This window comes from Xyrauchen texanus, chromosome 8 (genome assembly GCF_025860055.1).
Source record: "Xyrauchen texanus isolate HMW12.3.18 chromosome 8, RBS_HiC_50CHRs, whole genome shotgun sequence".
Classification (NCBI taxonomy): Eukaryota; Metazoa; Chordata; class Actinopteri; order Cypriniformes; family Catostomidae; genus Xyrauchen; species Xyrauchen texanus.
Genome location: NC_068283.1, coordinates 36634409 through 36660553, shown reverse-complemented (window position 1 = coordinate 36660553; position 26145 = coordinate 36634409). Strand labels below are relative to the sequence as shown.

Below are 26145 nucleotides of genomic sequence, written 5' to 3'. Positions count from 1 at the left end.
TTGACAATTAAAACTGAACACCTCGCTGTGTTTTTAGGGAATGCGGTAGGAGATTTTAATGGAAAGAACCGGTATTTTGTGGAATGAAATTTTGTTTTTAGCACCCGGCCATTGTATTAGATAGCCCCAAAACACAATCGGATGTGTACCCACAGAAGGCAAAAACTGAGCCTGGTCCCAAAGGTTGTAAACAAGTTAAATCAGAAATCCTTTTTGTGTCATTTTATGGCCTGCTATAGGGGCTGTGCTGCGTTCGGAAATGGAACAAAGGGTGGGTGTCGAAAGAATTGGACTCAGGGCTCACATGTGTGGTAGTCCAGATCTCACCAATCTCGACCCCCTACTCTGTAAGGAATCTGGGCGACTAAAGAGCAAACGTTGTGCACAATAAAACGACAAACGCAAGAAAAGGGGGCAAAAAAAACATGCTAATGTGATTTACCTGATGTCAGCACAGTGCATATGCCTATGCAAAATGAAATATTGAAATATTTTTTTCTTTTCGTTTTCCATGTAGTGTTTACTTTATAACCATTTAGTTCTTAACCTTCAGAAATGTATACCATATAGTTTTATTACAGTCATATTATTTTATTGCGGCACACCACATTGAATTTCTTTCTCTTTTTTATGACAGTCGACTTCCCATTTCCTCTGGACATAGAGCGTACATCCTCTCTGCAGTTTGTTTCCTTTTAAAACACCCAAATAAAGGGAGTTAATGAGTGATGCGGCTAGACTCAAAATATCTCCTCGCCCTTAGAATTCCCAGCACATAGTTATGCTGAATTAATAAGCATAGATAGTCATTCTTGAACACATCTGTGAGCCAGGACAACTGGCAGTGTCTTCAAAACATTTTAATCGCAACAGCCTGTTGTATGCAGATCTTATGAAACAGTCTGCATTGATCTTTCAATGCCTGCGACAAATGCACAATAGCTTGGATCTTAGCTGCCTAAATCCAACGGGGGAAATCTTTTTATTTGCCTTTATGGGTTACAATGAGCCTATAGGCCTACAAAATCATTGAAAAAATTGAGGCTAGTTTGAAACAAGAAATATGACAAATCCCAATATGACTATATTTAGCCTGCCATTGTATTTCTGAATATCTGTTCTTGACTCTTTTCACAGATTTTTAGCCTGAAAGAGTTATTGAGGATGTTCGGTGCAAACAGTAGGCTTCGGGTTTTAAATCTTCTTTGAAAGTCTAAAACTTAAACCCACAGAAACACAGACCTCCCTTATCCCTTTTAGTTTGCATAATTTATCATGCATGGCCTCTGAAGGCTATATAACCTTCTTGGCTTTTTGATAAACAGTTTGCATCTGGAGAATGCGGTGGAGCCAGATATAACATAGATATAACTAATATCAAGGGGTAATCAAAAAATGCGTTAAAGCAGTCATTGTTATTACAGTAATGCTTATATCCACATATATCGGCACGTTCTTTATTTCCGATTAAACATGAATGCAGAAACGCACGATAGCATATTTACAACACGCGCCTTTCTTAATAAAATGTAGCTTATAAACATGGAACTACTGCAGCTAAAACAAAGCAACAGTGCATTAAGAGGACGATATAAAGATTATAACAGAAACATTCAGGGCATCCATTGACGAGAATGCGATTTGGGCTTTCTTGTCAACATTTTTGTAATATCTTTGAAACAACAAACTTGCTATGAAACACAAGAACACAAATAAGAAAACCAGAATATCTTCAAGACGATTTAGCATTGACCTTCATTTCAACAGATTACATGTGTGTCTTACATGTATCTTGCTAATAGTAATAATAATAATGGCATATTCAAAGATAACACCACATATAAAACGGGCTGTGCACTAATTTCGAAAGATGACAGAAGATGTTCGTATTTATTGTGTTAGTGTATCGCTCACCAACCTGCCTTGGAATTGTGTGTCCATAGAAATGACAAGACCCGAGTGTGTGGTCTTTGTAAACTTTTAATTTCAGTCCAGCATCAGCCGTGCAATTGCACAGGTTAACAACAACAAAGTAGTGTCCAAACTATTCAGATGTTTTGTTGACTCGAGTTAAAACAGGTGCATGATCATCATAATCTTGCGGTACTATTTCTTGACTTACATGAAATGTACTGAGACAATAAAACAATGAGCGTGGTGTTTTGTGTGAGTGCGTGCGTGTCTTAGAGAGAAAGAGAGCGAGCCAGAGAGAGAGAGAGAGCTAGAGAGAGAGAGAGAGGCAGGGGTATGATATGTCAAAGGTGGGAAAGAGTTAGGTTAATAGCCACTTGCAATTAAGAGTGTTTGCAATTTTAAGAGCAACGTGCTCGGCATCAGAGTAAAGTCAAACCACAGTGTTACACATTCTCTGAACAAACCAATCAATATGGAGGAACGAGACAATTCAAAAAGAAAACATCATTGACAATACAAACAACATAATGAATTCTGGACATATATGGAAAGTGAAAACAATATATGAACATTAAAAGATTACTTCTATCTCCTCTTTCAAGTGTAGTTTTGAAGTGTAAAAAATATTTGACAAAAAAACACATTACGTTTAAAGAAACAAGGCTATTAAAGTATTTACAATAAATTAAAATTACAATCCTAATACCACACATAAAACAGCTTTGAATTAATAGGCTACTATCTTTTTCAAAAACACGTTCATAAGAAAACTACACTATAACGAGGCATGCGCAAATTTATGTAAACAACTGAATTCATAATTGCGGCCGAATTAAAGGTTGTTAAACATTTAAGACCGACTGAATTCAATGGTTACTGGCACACTACAAATATAGCGGGCGACACTCCGATCCAGAAGTCTAATACAAGTTGTTGCTTTTCGTTATGTATTACTCATAGAAACAGTTTTTAACCCATATTTTAAGCAAGCGTTAAATCGAGATATTTACCATGAACGCAGTAGCCTAATGTTCAGGCAATACAACATAGTTCAGAGTTTAAATAATTCATTATTTGAAATGAATGATACAATAACTATCGAACGAATCTCCAGGCTATGGTTAAAATAAAGATAGATTTTAGAGCAGACTTTGCTTTAAAATAAAGTAAATGCCAAATACATCAAATTTTTTTACTTGACTCTTACAATAAAAACAATAACCATTATCATTTTGTAAACAGAACTCAGGTTGATACATTTCCACGTGAACGTTTGTAGGCCTACAGATAAGCAAATTATTTTATTTTATTTTGTATTAATGATGTTTGTTAAATACATCTTCTATAAGCGTTTATAAAAGGAATGATAAACAAGGAATGCAAAACCAGACAGACCAACTTTACAAAGCACAATATGTTCAATTCCTCGTAACCTTGTTGAACCAGTTCCTTATCACCAGTTTTTATCCCGGTGAAGTGTTTGTTTCTTTCACAAGTCATAAAAAGTAGCTTTCAAGGGAGATATGGCAAAACGTTTTCGCCCTCTGCGTCATCTCACCTCTCCCTTACAGTCTGTTAAATGCTGTCAGTTCATTCGCATAGTGGTGTGTGTGTGTGTGTGTGTGTGTGTGTGTGTGTGTGTGTGTGTGTGTGTGTGTGTGTGTGTGTGTGTGTGTGTGTGTGTGTGTGTGTGTCTTATTGATGCAGTAAAAACACTCTTGCATCAGCTTCCAGATTTAACAGACATATACTTGAAATCCAGGCACGAGTCTGCATTATCATTCTTTCGGCTGGTCCTTATTCATTTTCTTCATTTTCATCCTTCGGTTTTGGAACCAAATTTTTACTTGTCGCTCTGTCAAGTTCAGCAGGCGAGCTACTTCGTGTCTCCGGTCCCGGGTGAGGTACATATTGAACAAAAATTCCTTCTCAAGCTCCAGGGTCTGATATTTAGTGTATGGACATCGTTTTTTCCGGGAAGATCGAGCGTGTAACCAGTTGGCCGATGGGTCGTCTGCAAATAATGTCATAAACAAGCAATATAAATAATAACGTTAATACAGATTTTAGCTTTTAACATGAAACACATGCTCACAGTGCACTCAAAGAACCAGCCTATATGAATGCCAAAAAAATATTAGAAAAGGGCCTAAATGTGCACTCACTTCAAACTGACAGAATACCAATAAATACACAGAAAGCAATGTAATTTCAAAGCATTACCTTAAGATATCTTAAGCATAATAGTTTAAAGAGATTACCTTTAAACTATTATGCTCTTCCACGACCTTTCCAGTTAATAGTGACTTCCTGTAGTAGTATTTGTTTGTTCATATTTTTCACTTTCAAACGACTGGAGAAAAAATATTGCATTTTACAACTGAAAGAAGAGTTTAACCATACTCCAACCCAATGTAAAATGTGGTCACATTTGAAATACGATTATCTGCTTTTAAGGGATACATGCGGAGTGAATTATGGAGGATGAGCATCTCTAACGAGGCGTCTTCTCCCTTTGGTGGTTTGGTCGGGAATGCAGATGGGAATCTAAACATTTTCATTGTGCTGCTTTTGGATTATGCACAATGAGAAGTTGAATTTGAAAGCTGCTCGAGATGCATGGTGTATCATGAGGACATTGATGCCACATGTGAATATCCCCATACCTGTGTCGTGTTTAAGTGACAAACTTTTTAACGTTTGCTCATAGCTCGGCCCTATACCTCAAGGCCTCAACCCGTTAGAAGGTGAAGCATTTCCTTTAAGGACACCCGAATATCTCAAATATTTTTAATTATTGCAAATTTCACGCCCCATACGTAGACACTCTTGCTTCATGCTCCAGACATATACTTGAGTTACACATCAACTAAGATAGGCTACTAGATAGATCTTACCAAATCTAATAAATCAAGATGGCGTAACACGCATATACAATGATAAATAAGCGCATCACATCAACTATTGGCCACGTAGAAACGTCTGGAAGGAATCTATACATTGTGAGACAAGTCAGAGACATGATTCCTAACGATGAAACGTTAAGAGGATCAGGCTCTTATGATAAAAATAAGAATAAGACGTGTGCTTCCATAAGGAACATTTTATAAAAATGCCCATATTTACACAGAATTTGTACAGTCTAATTTATGGAAATTAATGTGGCCAGGTAATTTGAAAGAAATGTTTTGAAAAAAATGTGCCTCTCACACTAGGAATGTTAAGATGTCACAATGAGCTCACATGTGAGTAATGGGGATGTTGATTCCTCTGACAACTTAATAAACTTGGGAGCAGTAACTTTTTTCTTTTCATGCAATGAGCACAAAGCGGGACGTGTAACTCCCAACATGAAGTACCTTTGCCTACAGTTTATTCTGGAATGCCGCCCGGGGTACTACACAAGGGATTTCTATTGCGCACAATTCCATTAGTTCCAATTGCTTCAGCTTTACTTCGAGGATTAAAATCAATTTTCGTTTCCAATTCATTCCGGCAAGGTCGAAAACGATTGTTTGTATAGGAACGAACCACGGGCGTTTAAGATTTTAACTGAACTTGTGGCAATAGGCAAGCTGTTTTTCTCTGCATCGATGGAGAAGCACTGGCTCTGGATAGCCTGATGAATCATCCATGGTTCATACGATGGATCTCCGTTGGTTCTGAGCTCAAATTATTTTATATCATAATGCACCAACCCAAACCTACTCTCTCGCGGCAGTGTTGGAAGTGCTGAGAGAGATCGAAGGCCAGGGAACATAAAGCAAACTTCCAACCAGCCATTTATCAATTTATTTTGATTTATTTTGTAGTAGTTTAAGTTTTACCCGGCCTTAACGGTCATATTATGCCATTAGAACACATCTTTATTTCCGCATCTGTAGATAATAAAACAATAGGCTAATAAAATAGTATTTTAATAGGCTAATAAAACAATACGCCTATTAAAAACAAATTATTGACGAAAAATTCGTCCATAAAAATGATCATCTGAAAACCGATGAAACGTTAAAATACTACACCTATCCAAAATAACTCATGTTAAAGACTTAGCAGAATATTTTACCCGAAGTGTAATTAAAGGATACTTTGGGGAGCTATTGGGGAAAAAGCTATTTACTGCCGACCTAAAACTGGCGAGTGCACTAAAGTGCAATGATGCACACATAACCGACTCTTTAACGGAGAAAGAAATGGGGGGAAAAGACTAAACCAAAAGTTACGTCACCTCAAGAACAAAATAAAGAAGTAACATTGAAGGAATGGCATATTCGATAAAGTATATGAAACATATGCATGGCTCGGTAAATAGGCAAAGCATAACGTAAAAAGAGAATGGCTAAGATCAAAGGATTGCCAATATATGGAAGGAAATTGGATTCCATGGCAACACAAAGAAAAAACTAATTTTCATTTCGGAATGCAACAAGATCATACTTGGCTTTGTGAGGTGTTTGTGGCTTTCCGTTGCTTTTGTTTCAGTTTTATGACAGTATTAAACGCTTTACAGAGTGTTCACTTCCTAGTTTTATAACTTACTTTGATCCGGTCCCTCTTTGTCCTCGCTATCGCATACGTCCTTATTGTCTTCGAATCCGACGCTGTGACCAGAATTCATCTCCCGTGCTGTTGACGACTCCAAGATGTATTCATGCTGCCCACCGAGTTTCGGTGGTTCACCGAGATGTCCCAGGAGCGGCTCCATCTTGACCTGTCCTTGCCCAGGCAGTGGCTCTGCTCTCGGGGCACAGTCGAGCCATGTGCGGAGGTATCGGGTATCCGTGGAAGGCACAGGCTGCGTCGGTATGTAGGGATGGTAGACCGCTGGTAAGCCATTGGACGCGTGGGAACTGAATGGACTCCATGAAGAACTAAACACAGGAGGCTTGGGCTGGAAGCTACAAGAGGGAAACTCTGGATGCTCGACGGATCCCGGCGGTCTGGCGCTGGAGTACTGTACACTGGAGAAGCGAGACGCGTTCGGGTCTTCTCCTTCATGACTTATGATAGAATCGACAAAATAGTTGCTTAGAGTTCCAGAAATGGACATTCTCGGACATTATATAACGTACTGTTCATTGAACGGAAAACATGTATCATAAAAATGTGTTTTACTTCCCTCTTTACGGTACTTCTACGGTACTCGCTCGCCAACAAAGTAGAGCCGGGCTTCTATGGTGTGCGCTCTGAGCGAAGTGATTGGTCAGACTTTTTTCGCGAGCCTGATAAAGCGTCAATGGGGTGTAAATCAATCCGCCAACAGGCTGTACAGAGCTCTCCTCCTCTTGTGCTCTCTGTATTTCCCATAGTCTAAATAAATTGTCTTGTTTATGCAATATGCAAAATGGGATTGTGTCCATATATCTTCAGATATCTACAAGCAGTCGAGAAAATGGCAACTTTAATTATGAAACGTTTTGGCATGTATTAAAATGCATATGCGTGACAATAAGCTACAAATAAGTGAAAGAATTTTTTTCTGTGAATGTATGCATTATTCAGTGTTATATAGCATAAGTGCTGAAGGGGAGCTTGATCATATTTACTTGATAAAACAATTATTATTAAACATGACAACTATTATTATATTATCAGGACGCTTTATCGATATATTTAACAAGACTACAAATAACTTCACAAATGGAGACAGTGACGTGCGCTTGCAAAGTTCACCAAACCATAATTTATTCATTTTATTTTTGTTTGTTTTATTTTATTTTTTTCTAAATTATTTTATACTCTCATCTGTTTAAACTTCTAAACCGCCAAGCAGGCAAACATCTTCCTTCATGGAGTAAAAGGAGTACGTTGAGATAATGAACCGCTTTATTGGAAAATTAACAGTATTTATTTTTTTTCTTAACGAGGGTATTAAACACCACCGTGCGGCAATCCCCTTGTATTTATGGAAGAAACTATTTGAACTTTTTTGGTCCTTTAATACTATAATAAAATACTACATCAGGCAGCTTTGATTTTTATTGGCCTGATATACTGCCTCTGGCGAGGACCGTGAACGACTCCGCTGTAATATTCCAACCAGGCGCTTACTTCGCACTCACACATACATAAAATAAACAAGATTAGTCCTTTTTCACTCTGTTGCTTTATTAAAGTACACAATCGTCCATTATGCGTGCAGCTTATTGCGCTAGACATTTTAAATTACGATTGGAATAACGTAACATCTCAGCATTCACTGTGCATCTTGGCCATACGCAAGAAATATTTGACCCCTTCAGAATTTGAATTAAATCAGGGTTATGGTGCCGTTGTGCTTCAGCAACAGGGCCGATAACACCATATATAAACACACAACAAGTGACGTAACAGTGTTCTTGTCAACGTTATATTTTTTTTTCATAATGTTTTATTTTTTGCAAACCACACCCACTACTATAAACAGAGCTTTTGTGCAATAAATAGTGCTATAGAGGGAGATAGCTCAGGAAAACCACACCAATTAATCAGGACATCGGAACAATTACATCAAAAGGACAAAGCTTAAAGTTAATTCAACCCTAAACCTAATTCAACATTAAACTGAATTTAAGTTAACACATCGGCGGCGCAGTGCTATATATATATGTGTGTGTGTGTGTGTGTGTGTGTGTGTGTGTGTGTGTGTGTGTGTGTGTGTGTGTGTGTGTGTGTGTGTGTGTGTGCGCGTGTATAAATATATGTGTGTGTGTGTGTGTGTGTATAAATATATGTGTGTATGTGTGTGTGTGTGTATGTATGTATAAATATATGTGTGTGTGGGGGGGGGGGGCATGTTTATGTGGTTTACGAGGACAATTCTAGTGTTCCCATAATTTCAATAGAATAAAAAACCTATTAAACGATGTTTTATTGAAAATGTAAAAATTCAGAAAGGTTTTTTGAGGGTTAGGTTTAGGGGTTGTGTTGGGTTTAGAGGATATAATCTATAGTTTGTACAGTATAAAAATTATTATGTCTATTGAAAGTCCTCATAATGTTAGGTAGACCAACACTGTGTGTGTGTGTGTGTGTGTGTGTGTGTGTGTGTGTGTGTGTGTGTGTGTGTGTGTGTGTGTGTGTGTGTGTGTGTGTGTGTGTGTGTGTGTGTGTGTGTGTGTGTGCAGGAACCACAGAGATACTGAAAAATATCTCTGAAAATGTGCATTGAATGCTACATTGTAATTAATTTGGGGAAATGTTTTATAACACAACACGGGCCTGTATTCTATGCTATTCTATTCTATGCCACATACTATCAACAGCTAGTGAACGTCTATGACGTGACGTACATTTAATAAAAACAATGCGTATATTGCCTTTATATATAAGCAGTTTCATTCATTTATAAGCGTGTTGTTTGGCATCTGTGGCCACACCTGACCTCAACAAAGACATGTGTCATCTATTACAGTTTAAAGTGAAACATCAACTCACTGTTATTATTTTAGGGCCGTTCGCTTTAAATACATCTCAGCACATTAACACAGTTCTCCCTCATATTGGCAAACACCAGACTTGTCCTCTGTTGAGCAGGCTCAGTACCATCCTTGTCCACACTCTCTGTGTTTACCTTTTTTTCCTAGAATGTCTTCAGTTTCTCAACACATCAGCAACAAGGAGATTATCATATCCCTGCTCCGCTATTAGCAGCAGTAAAAATTAATCCCGTGAGGGATAGTTTACAATGTCTTAATATTCAACATTAGCACTGTTGCAAAACTCTCCGTAAGGATATGCCCAATCGTTTTATCTCATAAAATGAATGTTTAGGAGTGAACCTTAACATGATCGAGAGGGTCTCCTTGTTCATACAGAAAAATAGATAAATAAATAAATATTCTCATAGGATAAAACTTCTTAAAACTACACACTATCTGACCAGCCACATTGTAACTTGATATACCTTACAGAAATATTAAAGCCTGCTTTTCACTTTCAAATTTGGTGTTAATCACCACGGACGTGACAACTACTAAATGCCATATGATCACTTTAAGTTCATCAAAAGTGGCCCTTTCTTGAGACATAATTAATACACACGTATAGAGACAGTGCACAGTCTCACCCACTCAAACACAAAACACTGCAGGTTAACAAAAGTAGCACTACAACGCTGCAATAAATATTACTAAACTATAGAAAATATAACACAGATCACCCCAATATAATTACTGATCTTACAAAATAAGAAGAATCATAACTAGCCTGATTATTTTTTTTTTCACCATAATTTTCACAATAGTCTACCGTAAAAAGCACATGTATTCTCTTGTTTAACCTTTTTACGTTATGCAGTAAAGTTAATACATTTGACTATTTTTTACAATATTTTACAGTATGCGCCATGTATTGTTAAATACATTATCATTTACGATATATGTAGTAACTACCTCTTAACCAATTTTCCAATGTTTTACTGTAGCATTTTTACATTCTTTCACCGTTAAAATTACGGATATTTTTTTCAATTGTAGGTAAGATTTTATTGACTGGCATTAACGAGATATTGACTGTAGTTAATTGTCGTTGCCTGCTGTTTTGATCAGCCACAAGCATGCAGGCTGCAAATATTACAAAGCAACATTTGATTTAAATCAACATCAAATGCAACTTCATTAAGTATCAAAACAGCATGAAAAAGCCTATGTTTGTTCTATTAGGACGTTGCTCCTATCAGTTATTCTACAAGGTTAATGCATACTTTTGACCATGCTGTTTTGTATTACACTTCTTCTAAAATGAATATGTCTATGACAGAAAAGTCTAGTCATTAATACTGAAAGTCTTAACACCAGAGTTTAGGGAACGACTGCTTTTTCTCAAATTATCGATCTGCCATTATGTTTAACAAGAAAATCTAAACGTTAAATTTATTTATAAATGCATAGTCTGTTCCTAAATGTTAGGTGTTGCAAATAAAACATATAAGAAGGATTGTTTTCATAGGTCGACCTAGGTTATGATGTTAATTTAGCTTATTATTAATTTAATAAAAATGTTCGGCCCTGTGTATTGAAGAGGTAGATAAAAAAAAAATCCTTGGATAGTTGACATGTTGAAAACTTCACAATGCAGATTACAGTGATGTGTGGCATGTTAAAGCCTTAATGAAACTATGGAAATACATAGTTCTGGTGTGTTGATTGTACTGCACACGAGTAATGATTTTTCCACTCTGTGTTAACTGATGCACTTGGCAGGTAAACATATTTCAATAAACATTTAATGGTCAAGAAGAATCGCTTATGTGGTCAAGCGTTCATTTAAAATATCCAATTCGCAGGGAATATATATATGCTATTATTAGAACGTATTCTGTTAATATACGTGTAACAGGATGTCAAAAATGCATTTAAAACAAACAGTATTGACTAAATTGAACTAAAACATTGTCCGTACAGAATCGATGATTTTACAGGTTATCAATACTGTGAATGAAATCGCCACTGTCTCCTCAGTGCTTTTTACTGGAGCAATTCAGGCAGTTTCAGGTTCCTGTGATATTTAACCTCCAGCCCAACAACTTGAAACTACCTAAATCACACACCAGCTTGGCGGTATCCGTGTTCAAAGACAAGATCCTGAATGGCTGCCAGTAGTCGAGCGTCCAGGAGTACTGAACCGGATGAACACTCATATTTCAGTGCTGTGTCCTTTCAGATAGGAACCTTGTCATGGCGAAAATAGAATATAGTGCTGAAATATCAAGAAATCAAGTGGATCATTTTGACCCACTGTGGGGGAAAGATGTTGAAATACCGAGAATTGCTGGGCATTGTTGAAAGTAATTTAAGTTCACAAGCATATCCGCTTCTCTCCAGCCTGCCGGCAATAAAAGGCGAGTCTATTGCCCCCGTCATAAGGCCTAACCAATGACGTTGGGGATTGTCCGATCTCAATATGGCGGCTCACCAAAGCAAAGACTCGCCTCTCCTTCAGACAAAAGAGTAACCGTGTCAAGTAAGCGTGGAAAGCTCTCAGACAGTGTGTAAAAAAGTAAAACAATAAAATAAAAATGCATTTTAATGTCACTGAAATGAAACCTAATTACAGCACATCTCAGACTCATAACAGGCCTAATCTACATTTAATAATATAAACCTATTACAGTGCAGATGAGCATACTTTCCCATACTTTTGTAAGGTTCACATTTTCACAGGTTTACTTATTTAAGAATGCACTTACAAATTATGTTTATTTTTACTTCTGTCCAACTATAACGTGGAATAGTAATAATAATAAATCATAATTTAAGTATCACAAGGATATATATATATGTCTGTGCAGCTGAATGCAAAATACAAAATCTGTAGGTACATTTTACATTTACATTTACAAGAATTTAATCACAGAGACATATCATTTACATCCTTCATGCACTTTCGGTAATATTCCTGTTATTTAAAGGCTAATCATAAATTACTATGTATCATATCATAATAATTTATGGCTATATGTCTTCTTTTTATTTGAAAGAGTTTAATGTATAGTTATTCTGTTCAGGCAACCACAGTCATATTGTTTTGTAGTTCAAATTGTATCTCAAATTCCAAATATATATATCTTACTTCATACCTAACATAAACACATCTACGTCCATGTATTTGTATGTATTGAACAATATTTAGAAGATAAGTAGGTCTAATGATCCAATGCAAACTAAAAACCGTTTCGCAACCAAAACACTGCAGATCTAAGACATAATTATAGTAATTCAGGTAGTATGACAGATTTTCAATGTCGTAACGCTCTTATTATAGCGAATAAACTTGAAATTATTACGTAAAGCAATCTTTTATTGAAAATGCACACATTTTCAAATACAGTAATTAGTCAGAAAAAGTCTGTTAGTATATTAAACCATGCTTCATCAGACAATCTGTGCTTCTTCGCCAATATCAAGACCAGACAATAAACACTACCACCTAAAATTGTCTCCCCTGATTATGGATTCACTTTAAGATATTTTATTTACTTAGGGTGTTAGACTGTCAGACAAAATAATATGTTACTTATAATATAAAACTAGGCATTATGTGATAACCCCAAACCGTAGTAACACTCATGTGCTGAAAACAATCATCCTCAAATGATGAGAAAATCTGGGTCAGATATCGAAAATTACAAAAATGTTTAGTCTTTCAAAAAGGTTCGCTAGAACTTAAATTAAATAAAGTGCTCCTGGACTTGTGCGAGTATCTTACACTGAGCGACCAAACAGACGTATCTTCTTATGACGTTATTCTGTTCTTCATGCGATGTACTGACTAATTTATCTCCGTTACATTAGCATTATAAAGCATAGATTTTGAACCATCGTAGACAAATTTGACTGAATGTTTCTTCCTGTTAATCCATCAGAGGCATTATTCCACTTGCAACTGATGATGGCTGCAATGATTTGTGCGCATAGTTCGGTCTTCTATCGCCGTCTTACAGAAATGACTAGAGAGTGAAATTGTTGCCAGGGTCCCTAGAGCTATGCTCTCTCGTCATTTTTTTCCAGTTTCATCCAGCGATTCTGAAACCAGATTTTAACCTGGCGGTCGGTGAGACTTGGCTCCGGTTTATCTCCAGGCGGCGCACGCGAGTCAGGTACATGTTGAATAGGAATTCTTTTTCCAGCTCTAGGATTTGGTGTTTGATGTAAGGACATCGCTTCTTCCTCCCAACTTTCGTCAACAGCCAGCCACTTGCAGCGGTTTCTAAAGTCACGTCTTCAGACAAAAAAAAAAAAAGACAAAGAGAGACAAGGCTTTTACAGTCGCCCTTCATGGTGAGCAAATAACCAGTGAGCCAGGCGCACGCGGCCATTACCTGGTTGTGTCCGACATTTTATGACAGGAACTAATGTCATCACAGACAATCCTATGCAGTGTGTCTATGTGAGATAGGGGGGGAAGTCTGTATTGGTGGGTGAGAGAGAAAAACAAATGAGAAAGAAAATGATTAATTGAAAACACGATTTTAGAACACTAAAAAAGTATTGACCGCTACTTTCCAGTGAGTGAAGTTCACAATCTTATAACTGAAAAGCTTTTACTTTTTACGCAAACATATTCAATTTGTGATGTTCTTTTCAATCTTACATTTAAATGTCTTGGGACTGGCCTATCATTTTGTATGCTGCTTACCGGCAGGCTAAACTAAATGAATAAGGCAGTAATGCAAGATTTGTTTGCTTAAATTTAGGAGATTAAGAAAGAAAACAACTGTCAAACGAATGTAGGCCTAAGACACTCAGAAACTATACGGAGAAACACACTTTGGCTTGGCCTATATCTTTGATAGACGTTTCAGAACTCTGCAACATAGGATCCTTAAAATCCATTAATGCGTTAAATAAATAAGTAAATGACTAGCCTACTCCAAATCTTCTAAGGTCTCTCTCTCTCTCTCGTTTCCCTCGTTATTCGTAGATTCACATTATTGACACTACAATTGCTATCTTCAGTCACTGTATAGGCCAAAATAAAAGTTCAGTCACTAAAGGCAAAAATGTGTCCTTTAGACTTGAGTTTCTTCTTTTTTAAACGATAAAATAATGTTTTAAACTACACACTCTCACGGCGAAATTGTAAGGATTCATATGGCTTAGGCTAAATTTGGTATGAATTTGTACGACTTTCACTACAGCCAATGAGGACGCTGGACATGTTTCCATCTAATAATTACTTGATTTGTCACACACAACAGCTTCCTATCATGATAACACACTCTACTGATCGGTTAAGGTGTTTGAGTAAGGGCATAATATTAATAAGTATGTGCTTAACACCTTGTGCGTGAAAATCGCGCTTACTTCCGCATTAGCCAGCCGGGCATTTGCACGTGATGAAATCGTACAAATTTATACCAACGAACTGGTACGAAAACATATGAAGTAGCCAACTCATAAAATATGTACTCATTTCAATGTGACTGGGTTGTCTTAAAGACAGGGGTGTAGATTCCAGGGGGATAAGGGGGAGGTCCCCCCCTCCCCCCCCCCACACACATTTTTAAATTAAGTACAACCCCTCAATATTTATACCATGATCAATGGAAACGTGTAAATTCTTCACACTGTAAACCCCCAATGTTCAAGTCAAATCAACGCCCTTGCTTAAAGCAATACCACACCAGGCTCACTCTATGGCTTCAAGATGACAATGGAGCCTTCCGCTGCATTTGATGTTCTGAGAAACGACGTGCAATTTAGACTAGGGTAATTTCGTGCAATAAATTCATTTTCAGCCTTGGTTCCCTTTGAGTTTTGGTGGCTACGGCCTTCAATGACGTTGGGTAAGAAAAAATAAAATCTTGTCTCGGTCTTGGAGGAGCTTGCTTTTGTCCACTGCTATCTCATTTAAACTTGTCTACCCACCTTGTGTCTTCTTTCTGAAAGTTTTACCGCTACCGCTAAAGTCTTTCTGAGAATTTTTTGGCTCTGTCGTCTTTGTTTTTCTGACTGATGCTCAGTGTGGTAATGAGGCTTCTGTCGGTGCTGCTTTCACTCCACTGGCTTGGGCATTTACTGCTGTCGAGAGCCAAGTAATGTGCGAGTTGCTTATTGTCAGATTCTGAGCAGGAAGGTGTAGAAAAAGACAAGCTGTGCAAATGTTGCGAGTGCAAGATTGCAGAGGACTGTCAGGATTGCCGTCCGTGTCTGTGTTAAGTGTCAAGGGTTTGTGTCCGGGGTAAAACGATGGTTCTGAACGCTGGTTTTCAGCATTTGAACGTGTGCCTTTCAGAGAGACCATATCTATCGTGAGTCTGATGGCTGAGATTTCGAGAGACTGCCTGACTTGCCCTGAAGAGTCCAATGTAAATTAGGACGGATCTTCTTTTCCACCAGAAGCGTTGAAGGGGCACGCGTTGACCCGAGGAACCAGGAAGGATCTCAAGTGTGCTCCATCCAAGTTCATATCTCCATGAAGAAACTGGTAACGCAATAGAGCCATGGCTTCTTGGAGCGGAGATGTCTAAATCTGGTTTACTTACTGGAACGTGGCCGACTCTGCTGTGGTGGTCCAGCTATTTTGGACTTGATAGTCCAGGACAATACCTGAGCATCTGTATGCCCCACCTGTATGCCCCACCATCTGTATTGAGGAAGTTCACCGTAGACAATTTGAAAACGGATCTCTCGGAGACTGACATTACTGTAGCAAATTTTGGGCCAAGGCAAGAGTTTTCTTGCAATTGGATTTTGGCTTTTGAACAAGCAGGACCTACGTTTCCGTCCGTTTCGAACTCAGCAGCACTTGGGGTTCACGGGCAAGCTCCTCCCCTTGCAAAACTGCTTAATTCCTCTTTAAGCCTCCATTTATTAATTTGGCAGATGAATAAATGCTTCCATACCAAATCGTGTTTTTAATCAATACCGAATAAGATAATGGGAAATGTATGGGGTTGGCCTAGATATAATCTTATTGAAAAACGAAATATTATAATAAAGCCTTATCAAAATGTTCTCTCTGTTATGTCAAGTTATATGCTATTCAAATGTTAAGCTAGTTTAAAAGATGCATTTGACAAAGAATTTCAAGTTAATAAATATTTGTAAAAAATTAAATAAAATATAAGAGCATATTGCTGTGCCAAAAGTAAAAATAAAATGGCACTTGTATGTATGGACATAATGTATTATTGTTGACAGGAAACCAAAGTGAATTTCATTATTAGTTGAAGCTATATCAGAAAGAGGGAAAGTTGTTCACACACTCAAAACCTTATTGTTAGTAATGCCGTGAATAAACATTATGTCCTGTAAGATATAGTCATATTAGTCATATTAATATATATAATTAATATGACTATAGGCTGCTAGACAAGTAACTCCATAATTATTTATAGAGCTATTTATATTGTTATTAATATTATATTATTAATATTAATCAATATTATTACTATGTATCATCTTAATTTAATGTTTAGTAATTCCTGTAACATCGGCAAAGAATTACGTTTAGTTATTGTTCGTGTCTTAATTAATAAAAAGAGAAATAACTTTGTCATAATTGAGTTTGCAAACATGTTGGTAACGTATTTTCTAAAAAAATAAAAATAAATTAAACATGTCTTGTTATTGCATCTTGTTTAGTATCTTGTTTTTCTACTATAATAAAATGAACAGGAAACAATTGTGTTCAGCAACAACAAACAATTATCAAGAAGTCTGATTCTGTCCCAATGAACACATTTTTGATTATTTAGATAAATTATGAACTCTTGTTGTGGAGTAGCCCAACTAAAGTACTACTAGTACATTAGTAGTAACAAAGTTTTTGTTGAATATCGAATTAAGGCATCTATTAAATTAAATTAAAATTAATGTAAAGCCACACAATTTCTTCCATTTGCCAAAAAAAAACGTAACACTTTTAAATCGCAATCAAAATCTGTATCATAAAGACTCAATCTTCCTTAGTTTTTGTTCCGAGCTCTCACTGCACGTTTCATAACAGCACGTGGCATGTGGACCTCAGGCCCAAATTACGTACTACGTAAATTGCATGATTGGTATTTGAGACAAAATAAGCCGTTTGCTTATGGAAATGTTTTAACAATAGTCCTTATATGACAAAATAAACATTCTACAATATTTTTGGTGTGATGCAAACCGTTGGATAATATGTGTACTGCGGCTCGCCAAGTATTCAGTTTAAGCGTATTATGACTTGTTATTCTCTTAAATTTAAATCTTAAATTTAAATATCTAAAGTATACCAATATGCTCACTTATAGCTTTGTGACAAATTGTGGTAGGCCTGTAGTCCAACATTGATTCTCCAAAACATTGTGAAGGAGGCTAACCTTAAGGTATATTGGCCAACTTTTGGTATGACTCTCAAGTTGTCTAATTTATCTGAATTTAACCACAGTTTAGAACAAATATAGGTGAGCATTAGGATTTGTAATGTAATATACACTTACTTTGTTCTCTAGTAAATCCCACAGTCCCAATTGACAAACATCTGATGAAAAAGGCAATACGTTTTCTCTGTCTGTTTCTTTAATCCCAATATTCGACGGCTCCAGGCCTTTGGCCTTCGATGTCCGACGAACCGTTGCTTGGAGTAGAGGTTTGACGTTGACATCACCTGTCTCAGGCAATTGTTTACTTTTTGTCTGGCGTACAGCACTAAACCCATTAAACATTTACTGACAGTCATGCCTAACGCTTTTGAGAACATCGAGTCCCGGGAACCGCCTTCACAACTTGATTTAAATTTCTAATTCTAAAAAGCGAGTAAGATGTTGAATTCGTATATTCTTCACATTCCAGTATTACTTTCACAAACTAAATCGCTGGCCCCTTCCAAATGGTGAGAGTATTTTCGGTCAAACTCATATAACTGTAGCCATGACAACTGAGCCTCCCCATTTGCTATAAAGTTTTACTGCCAAGCTGCCCCTAAATAACGTGCCTGTGCAAAGGAGAGGGGAATGTGCCGATTCTACTTTTTCTTTTAAAACTTCAAGACTCAAGACTGTGATTGAATAACTATCATTAAGTGTCTTTCCACAGGTTAAATGTTGACCTTATGTCATTTATATATATATTTATTTTTTAAAATAAATTACATTTGTTTTAACAATAATCGAGAAAGTATGAGGATTTGATCAGATACAACCTACCAACAGCTGTCGTATTTATCTAGGGTATATACTGAGAGAAAATGTCATCCACATTCTTTTATGCCACAGATGAATTGACTAAATAATGGAGGATATCTGTTTATGTGAAACACACATCATTTCTCTCTCTACCATCTGTGCAGACTCTGCAGACAACCCGTTCACCATTCATGATTTGCATGTAATCCCTAAAATATGCATGGCGAATATCTTGGCGATGAGACAAACTAAAAAAAACTGTTCGAGGCTCAAATGGCAGTTCTGCAAACAATTAGAAGTTCAAATGCACTAGGCTACATTGCTGATTACACCAGCATGTATTCAGCTATGAACGTCAGATGTGCGTTTTAGTGTCTCAGTCAAGTCTGAAAATATCTGAACTGTGAGCTTCAACTGTAATACTATGGCCAATAGGAGGGAATTATTTTTTATATAATTTGCTCATTCTTGAATTTGAGGCACTGGATAAAAATAATAGCAAAAAAAAAAAATACGTTGAGACACGTGGGGTTGCAACGAAGCACACTAATACAAACATTTATAAATCTATTAAAATAATAGATTAATGTTATGGATGTATTTAACATGACACGGTCAAGTCCCATACTGAAGAAAATACTTAAAACCTTTCTAAAGGCATTTCAGAGGTTTAACTGTATATGTGTGCTTTGTAAACGCAAGATTGGATTGTAAAAAGCAAAAAACAAATATGGCGCTAATTATAATCAAATGGTGTTGCTGTTGATTAGTGTTCGCATATGCACTGTGGGATTAAGATTTTCCCTATAACATTGGGAATATTGTAATACAATTATTTGATTTAAGCGTTGTTCTTTTAATTCAACATTATCACAACACTACATAACTTATATCTGTGTCTCTTATACATCTTACTCCTTTCATCTGCCAATCTTTTTGACCTTTGGAATCACGAAATAAATCCTCTTACAGTTCGAGTTTACGATTCCATGCTCCAAAGCCGCCCTACTTTATTGCACGTTATCTCTCCTGTAGGAGGCAGTGTAGAACCGACAAGATTGTGCTCAAGAGTAAATGTATACGCTGTGATATGTAAAGATAATGTTAAACTAACACTTTAAATGTCTGAAGTAAACAGAATAGAGGCAGTCATATGGACTGGACCACTCCGAGCATGCTGCTGAGATTCCGAATGGTAGGCTACTAAAAGAGTTTCGTAAATGCACGCTAAGACAGTGAAGATTGTCAATTGACTTATATGGGGGGGTGCACGAGTAAACTGCCTCTGCTGGATATTAATAGATTGTTTTATTTAGGATACTGCAGGTCCACTTGACAGAAAATAATCTAAACACTTCTCCACATTTACACCACATGTGACCAGTATGCCTCACCCATCACTCATGTGCTGAACTTCTGGCCATATAAAATCTCTCTTTTTTCACTGATCCTTTCTGTCTTAATGCAATGCTCCATTTTAACTAAAACGTATTGTCTTATCCATGACTATGTCTTTGTGCTCTTGTCAAAGATCAACATGAGGCAAGTTTTGCACTCACCACAAATATGTTAGGCACCCCGATTTGGATATGAGGGGGTGGTTCTATGACCACACGTGGAGTATTAAATTCAATCTTCAAGTCAATTCATTTTTATTTGCATAGCGCTTTTCGCAATACACATAGTTTCAAAGCAGCTTTACAGAAAATTATGCTTATTATGTCTTTAAGTCTGTCTTAAAATGTTCCAAAAAGTGATTGCACTGTGTTCACACAAACAGTCACAAAATGTACTTAAATACATTCTAAACAAGTGTTTCAATGTAAGTGCGTGTACATTGCTTAATTATTTGTAAATTTGTAATAATTTGGCAAGCTATTGACATTCATATTCAATGCTTTTAACATTTATACTTTAGGAATGGGAAAGCCATTCATATTTAAGATGTTTTAAGCAATATGCATTAAACCAATTAATACCGAGTTTAGACAGGGTCCTTGGATGCGGTATACATGCAATAATTTCAACTTAATTGACAAATGCGTTGCCTAACCATGTGTAGAGGTTTCAAAGCAGACATACCGAAAAGACAAACAATGCCTCTCTATGATGATAATGACTTTCATCACTAACCAGAAAAAAGTAACGTCGATCCATACCACAAGGTGGAGTTATTGCACTGCTCAAGCTTTGGGACTTTGTGACGTTCTAACGTCCCAATATCTTATAGGGATTGGTTTAATTATTGAATTTAGAACTATCGAAGATGATGGGTGGGGGGGTGTCAACACTATAGTCTGAACTCATGAGTTAAAAAGACAAATAAAAAATGCTGTTTAAATACAACTTTTAATTTAAATGGAAACTGCAAAGGCAATCTCTGTCACTGGATATAGTTGTGTATTTCAGTGACGCTTTATAGCCACCAACAGACAATTAATTATGTCAAAGAACACACGTCCAATGTCATGGATGCCTATCAGGGCGAGAACAATTCAATAAAGTGTCTTCCTGTAAAACCCGCAGTGGGTGTCGTCACCGAGAGACTGACCGCCTTTTTTCAGAATCGTTAAAAATCCAAGTCGTGTTCAAATAAGAGCCTCCACAATGAAATCTGCTGTGACCTTGCTTGACTGTGAAGACTTACCACTTGTTGAAGAAGTGCCTTTCTCTCTTATTCTCTGGCAAAACGCCTCTTGCTAGACAAGAGTTACTTTCAAAAGAAACTGATGAACTATCATAGCATTCCACATATTATTATCAAAAGCAAAGCTAGTTCATCTCGTCCTTGGAGATGTACAAGTTGCAGTAAACGCCTATCACCAGTAGATGTCAGGAACAGACAAACAGACCCGTCAATAATGCCCTCCTGGAGTATATACCAAAAGTTATCGTAATAAATTAGAATAGCTTATATCAACCTCCGCATCTGTATCATTGGAGAAAGCTTAATGCTCGACCTTAATCACGTGAGTCTTGTAAGCCAATCAAATAATGGCCCTGACGTCAAGGGCCTTCTTTCAGAGTTTTACGACAGTAAATCCGTATTTGCGGTTGGCGTATAAATGTATGGGGAATACAACTATGTATTTCGAATATAGTGTTGTTTTTTACGTTATTCTCGTCCCTTAAATCAAGTAGTAAAACGACATACACACGCACCACATACAAGGACGTAACAACTACATTTCTAAGTGCAAGTTACTCTGAATTCAAGGCTCAAGTCATTATGCTGTTCCAACTAGAAGGATTGGAAAGCTAAAATACTAGGCTATACATTTAGCATAATTCTGTGGGTGCTAAATAAAGTAATCACAGAACACTATTTTTTAACGTGTTAATTTAAAACAAAATTTCTCTGTGGGACAGAGTAGCTTAGATCAATTTTTTTTTTGGTGAGTAAATAATGAAAAGCGCATTTCATTTGTAAAACCGCCAAAACATTGTGAACATGCTGAGCAATTATTTAAAAACTCCTTAACAAATGAAACATTTCTAAAGTGATGTAAAAAAAGAAGAAGCAATAAATCGCTCTTTAGTCATCAATCAATGTAATTCGTGAATGAATGCATTAATAGGCCTAATTAACAGTTAATCAAGCTGAATAATGATAACGTTAAAATTGTCAGCCCTTTGTTCAAACGCAACAACTTTCCTTTATTCATCGAAACGTTACTAATTGTTCGTGCTGGTTTGGTGTTTCAGTGTGAAACACTGGTTTTCATATGCAACAAACACGCCACCTTAATCATAATCAATTTACTATTATTAATTATTATTATTATTTCCATTATCATTAGTAGTATATTAGGCTAGTAGGCCTAAGAGTGGTAAGTTTTTCACATAGACCTACCAGATTTATGGAGATTCGGCTGGAGGTTCCATATTTCATCATAGCACTGGAAAGCATTTATCGCATCACGCATAATTTTGCTCTATATGGATACATATTAATGTAACTGTTCTAACATTTCTCTTCTGCAAATCTCGATCCTTAATTCTAAATACCTTAGTAATTTTCATCTGAGCATCATCTTTTATTTGTATTCGGCGTATTCATATGCAACGTGTATTTTTATTTTAAAAATGCATAATTTTTGTTACGTATTATTTTACCATTTGTTAAATTTTCACGATATTTTTGAATTGGCGTCCACTACACGAAACATCGCCGTTCATGTAACATTTGCTGCCTAGTGCGTGTAACACAACACCCACATTTTGCCAACACCCTTTTATCCTAATAATAGGTTGGACAGGGTAGTGGTCTCCGAAATTCAGAACAAAAAAAATCCAGTCGAGATCAATTTGGCACTGAGTTTCAGAGGCCACTTCTACCTTAAAGCGTGCGGCTTGTCACATCTGGATCGCATCCTCGGAGTGCCAATGGGCTCATAGCTGCTCCTAAATAACATTTGCATGCCCACAAAGCTCCGCACAATCCGTCCAGATGTTCAAAAGTTTGAAGCCCGAGCTGAGAACAGTTATATGAGGTATGTGATGTGTAGAATTAGCGTGATGAGTGTATTGGATCTCAGGTCCCCAGGCCTCACCCCAGGAATACAAGTATACTAAAATGAATCGCCCTTTCCCAGTTAATACAATACAAAAGGGACGTTTTTAAGTTGAATACACAATCAAGCATGAACGAACGAAAGTTCACTAAAGCTCTCAAAGCATTTGTTCGACATAAGCGTTTAAATGAGAGTATCGGAGAAAAACAGTTCCTTGTAAGGTTAGTATAATTGTAGTGACCCGTAAAATGTCACACATGAGTTGCATGTTGCATGGCAATACATATAGTTATTTTATTGACATAGAGTTATGTTAATGTCTGTTTAGACGGGTGGACATTTCAGGTTTTCAGTGTTTGTTACCAACAATCTCTTTACCGCTTAAAATCCCTTTCTAACCTTCACATGGAGAAGACAATCCAGAATGTTTAAACAAGCAAGTTCAATGTAATGAATAGTTATATTTCTATGTCTGGAGAATGACTGATGAACAAAAAAGCGGTTAAAAAACCATGCAAACGCATCAAGGTTCACCTGATTATTAATCAGCGTGTTTTATAGTGATATTAAAACTAAATGTAAACATAGAAAATAAATCTAACATTTAAGACATAGGGGGTGCATTTACATTATTAGGGCATCGACAGCTTCCTAGCTTCCAAGCGAGAACATACAAATAGCCTCTTGATAAAATTACCTGTCCACCATTTACTCCCGATAGAAGCAAGGCCAAGGCAGGACCGTAAGGATAGGATAGGAGAAATCCTTGAATGGTTACGTCCTCGGGTATAGGAGCACTGTGCTCCAAGTAAATATCAATTTTAACAATTGTAAAACGGAGAAGTATTTAGATATTAGATGTTATTTTCGTGAACAATCATTTTTCTTTCATTTTGTTGGGAATAAATGTCAAAGATCAGTCTCTATATCAAACTTGAAATTATGACATTTAACGAAGTTGATTATAGTGAAAGAACATTTCTTAGCAATATTTAATGCTCTAGCCTTAATTGGCTGTATGTACATCCAGCTGCATGATGACGAATGAATGGAAAATGAGGCTTGTAAATGGCTCTGTTGTTGACATCACTTCAAGACTGAGAGAATTACATATTAAATGGGAAAGTTGGCAATATTTAGGAGTGCACAATAAAGCAACCACGTATCCAATAAATTTATCTTAGTTTTGACCGATGGTTATATTTCCTTACATTGTGGAAATAAAGCATATCTGGGGACTTTAATTTGCACAGGATAATGAATGTTTTCTGTACTAGTGCCGTATTAAGGAGCATCAGTGGAATGGCTGCAGTAGATGTCGAACAGTAAGATTAACATTGACCCATGTTCGTCTGTTACTTACCATGATTTCATCAACTTCATTTTTACAGGTAATTTGACAATCTGGCATACACAACTCGTTTTCTGTTTCTAAATCATTCATCCAAATGTTTAACTCTGGCAAAGAATATTCTAACCATTCATTATCATTGAAAATCGTTAATGTGCGAATTCGGTTTATATTCTCAATAATAAATACAAAAATGTGACCATTAAATACAATTAAATACTTTTCATTAGAACTTTATTTTAAAAAAAAGCCAAGCATAGGCTCCTCACATTGTACTATAAAAAAAAAATAGGCTAACATGCAGTTGTTGACCTGAGGAAATGTGTTTGAGTAACAAAATATATTCAGTCGTACTAAATTCAAATATATTAAACACACTAAATTATAACGAACAAACCTTGCAGTGACTTGTGTGTGTGTGTGTGTGTGTGTGTGTGTGTGTGTGTGTGTGTGTGTGTGTATATATATATATATATATATATATATATATATATATATATATATATATATATATATATATATATAGTATTTAGTTTAATTTTAATTTAAAAAAACGTTAAAAGTCATATCGTTTGAGACCAAAAAAAAGGTATATGCTAAAATGTCCTTAATAACCATTCATTTGACAAATTGGGCAGCAATTCCTTTGATATAAATCCATTTTTATTCTGTTACATGGAAAATATAATATCGCATTCATTCATCATTTAATAAAAATTCAATAAAATAAAAAAGTTAATCATAAAACTTTTCCTTGTTGGTAAAGGATATAAATTTCCTTTCACAATTTTTGAACGTTAGATTATTAGGAAAACCTTTCAGTACGTTACGTTACGTTAGTGCTGCCCAACTATCATGATAACACGGTCAATACATTAATAATTTTCCAGAATGTCAACTTGGACTGTGATGTTTCTCCATCGTTGGGGGCCGTTCGTGTTAAGTCGTTTCCTCTCCCCTGTGCGGGGGCCTCACGTTCCTCTACAAGTCTATTGACAACCTCTGTCCAGACAAGGGCCAGACTACTTATTGTTTACAAGATGTCTCAAGTTCAACTGTGAAGTCTGTGCTGTTAAACAAAAAAAAAGGGGGAGGGGGGGTTTAGGGCTGGGGGCCATAGATTACGTGGGGGATGGGAGCTGGACATGAACTTGAACATTCAGTTGATCAGGTTATTCTGATTGTGCGATACAGATAAGTAAAATATTATATATTTATAATTTGGCACTTGAGAAAACTGTCTTGTTATTGAGTTGAAAATGGCAGAGTGAATTAATCACCAAACATTTATTTTTTCAGAGTGGTTTTAGGTTGCTGGAGTATTGCACACACTTGCATCTGAAGTCCAAATTTGTTTTCAAAAAGGGTCAAAAAGAACATTCTCTAGGAAACCATCAGTTTGTGTTTCTGTTGAGATGAAGGCTAATGTATATGTGTGCAGACTGCAATAATGCCTTGAAACCAAAGAAAGAAATCAAACTGGATCTAACCAGGACAGAGAGATAAGTGGACGGCCCAAATGCACAAGAATAAGAGGGCAAGAACACTTGACAGTTTGAGAAACAGACCCTCAGTGGTGCTCAAGTGGCAGCTTCAAAAGGTTTCATCTGCAAACGTGCAGAAAAGACTCATCTGAAACTAAAATATATGAGGTAAAGGGTGGAATCAGACAAAAAAAAAAACTTAAAGATTGAATGGATCTTTAAGGAAAGAGATTTATAGGTGGATGGATCAATGTTTGAGGTGTTGAGCTGTTGGTGAGTGAGAAGTGACCGACAAAC

The 26145-nt window shown here is 36.5% G+C and overlaps 2 protein-coding genes across 2 annotated transcripts; both read right to left on the bottom strand.

The window, feature by feature from the left end:
• Positions 1 to 1968: 1968 nt before the first annotated feature.
• LOC127647505 (homeobox protein Hox-B9a-like) lies at positions 1969 to 11375 on the bottom strand. The gene is made up of 2 exons (XM_052131773.1): positions 6454 to 11375; positions 1969 to 3928 (listed from the first exon to the last, which is right to left on the bottom strand). The coding sequence occupies exons 1-2, from the start codon at positions 6962 to 6964 to the stop codon at positions 3693 to 3695; spliced, it is 747 nt and encodes a 248-aa protein (XP_051987733.1). The 5' UTR covers positions 6965 to 11375; the 3' UTR covers positions 1969 to 3692.
• Positions 11376 to 12256: 881 nt separating this feature from the next.
• hoxb10a (homeobox B10a) lies at positions 12257 to 16732 on the bottom strand. The gene is given in 6 exon segments (XM_052131776.1): positions 12257 to 13399; positions 13401 to 13456; positions 13459 to 13614; positions 15264 to 15328; positions 15330 to 15510; positions 15513 to 16732. Coding segments are annotated over 6 exon segments (843 nt in total). The 5' UTR covers positions 15841 to 16732; the 3' UTR covers positions 12257 to 13342.
• Positions 16733 to 26145: the final 9413 nt, after the last annotated feature.

What these genes read in the sequence shown, in the direction of transcription:
- LOC127647505 (XM_052131773.1), bottom strand. Translation starts at nt 6,964, where the DNA reads ATGTCCATTTCTGGAACTCTAAGCAACTATTTTGTCGATTCTATCATA. An exon ending in CAAAGAGGGACCGGATCAAA is followed by an intron (nt 3,929 to 6,453) that starts GTAAGTTATAAA and finishes CATTATTTGCAG; the next exon opens with ACGACCCATCGGCCAACTGG.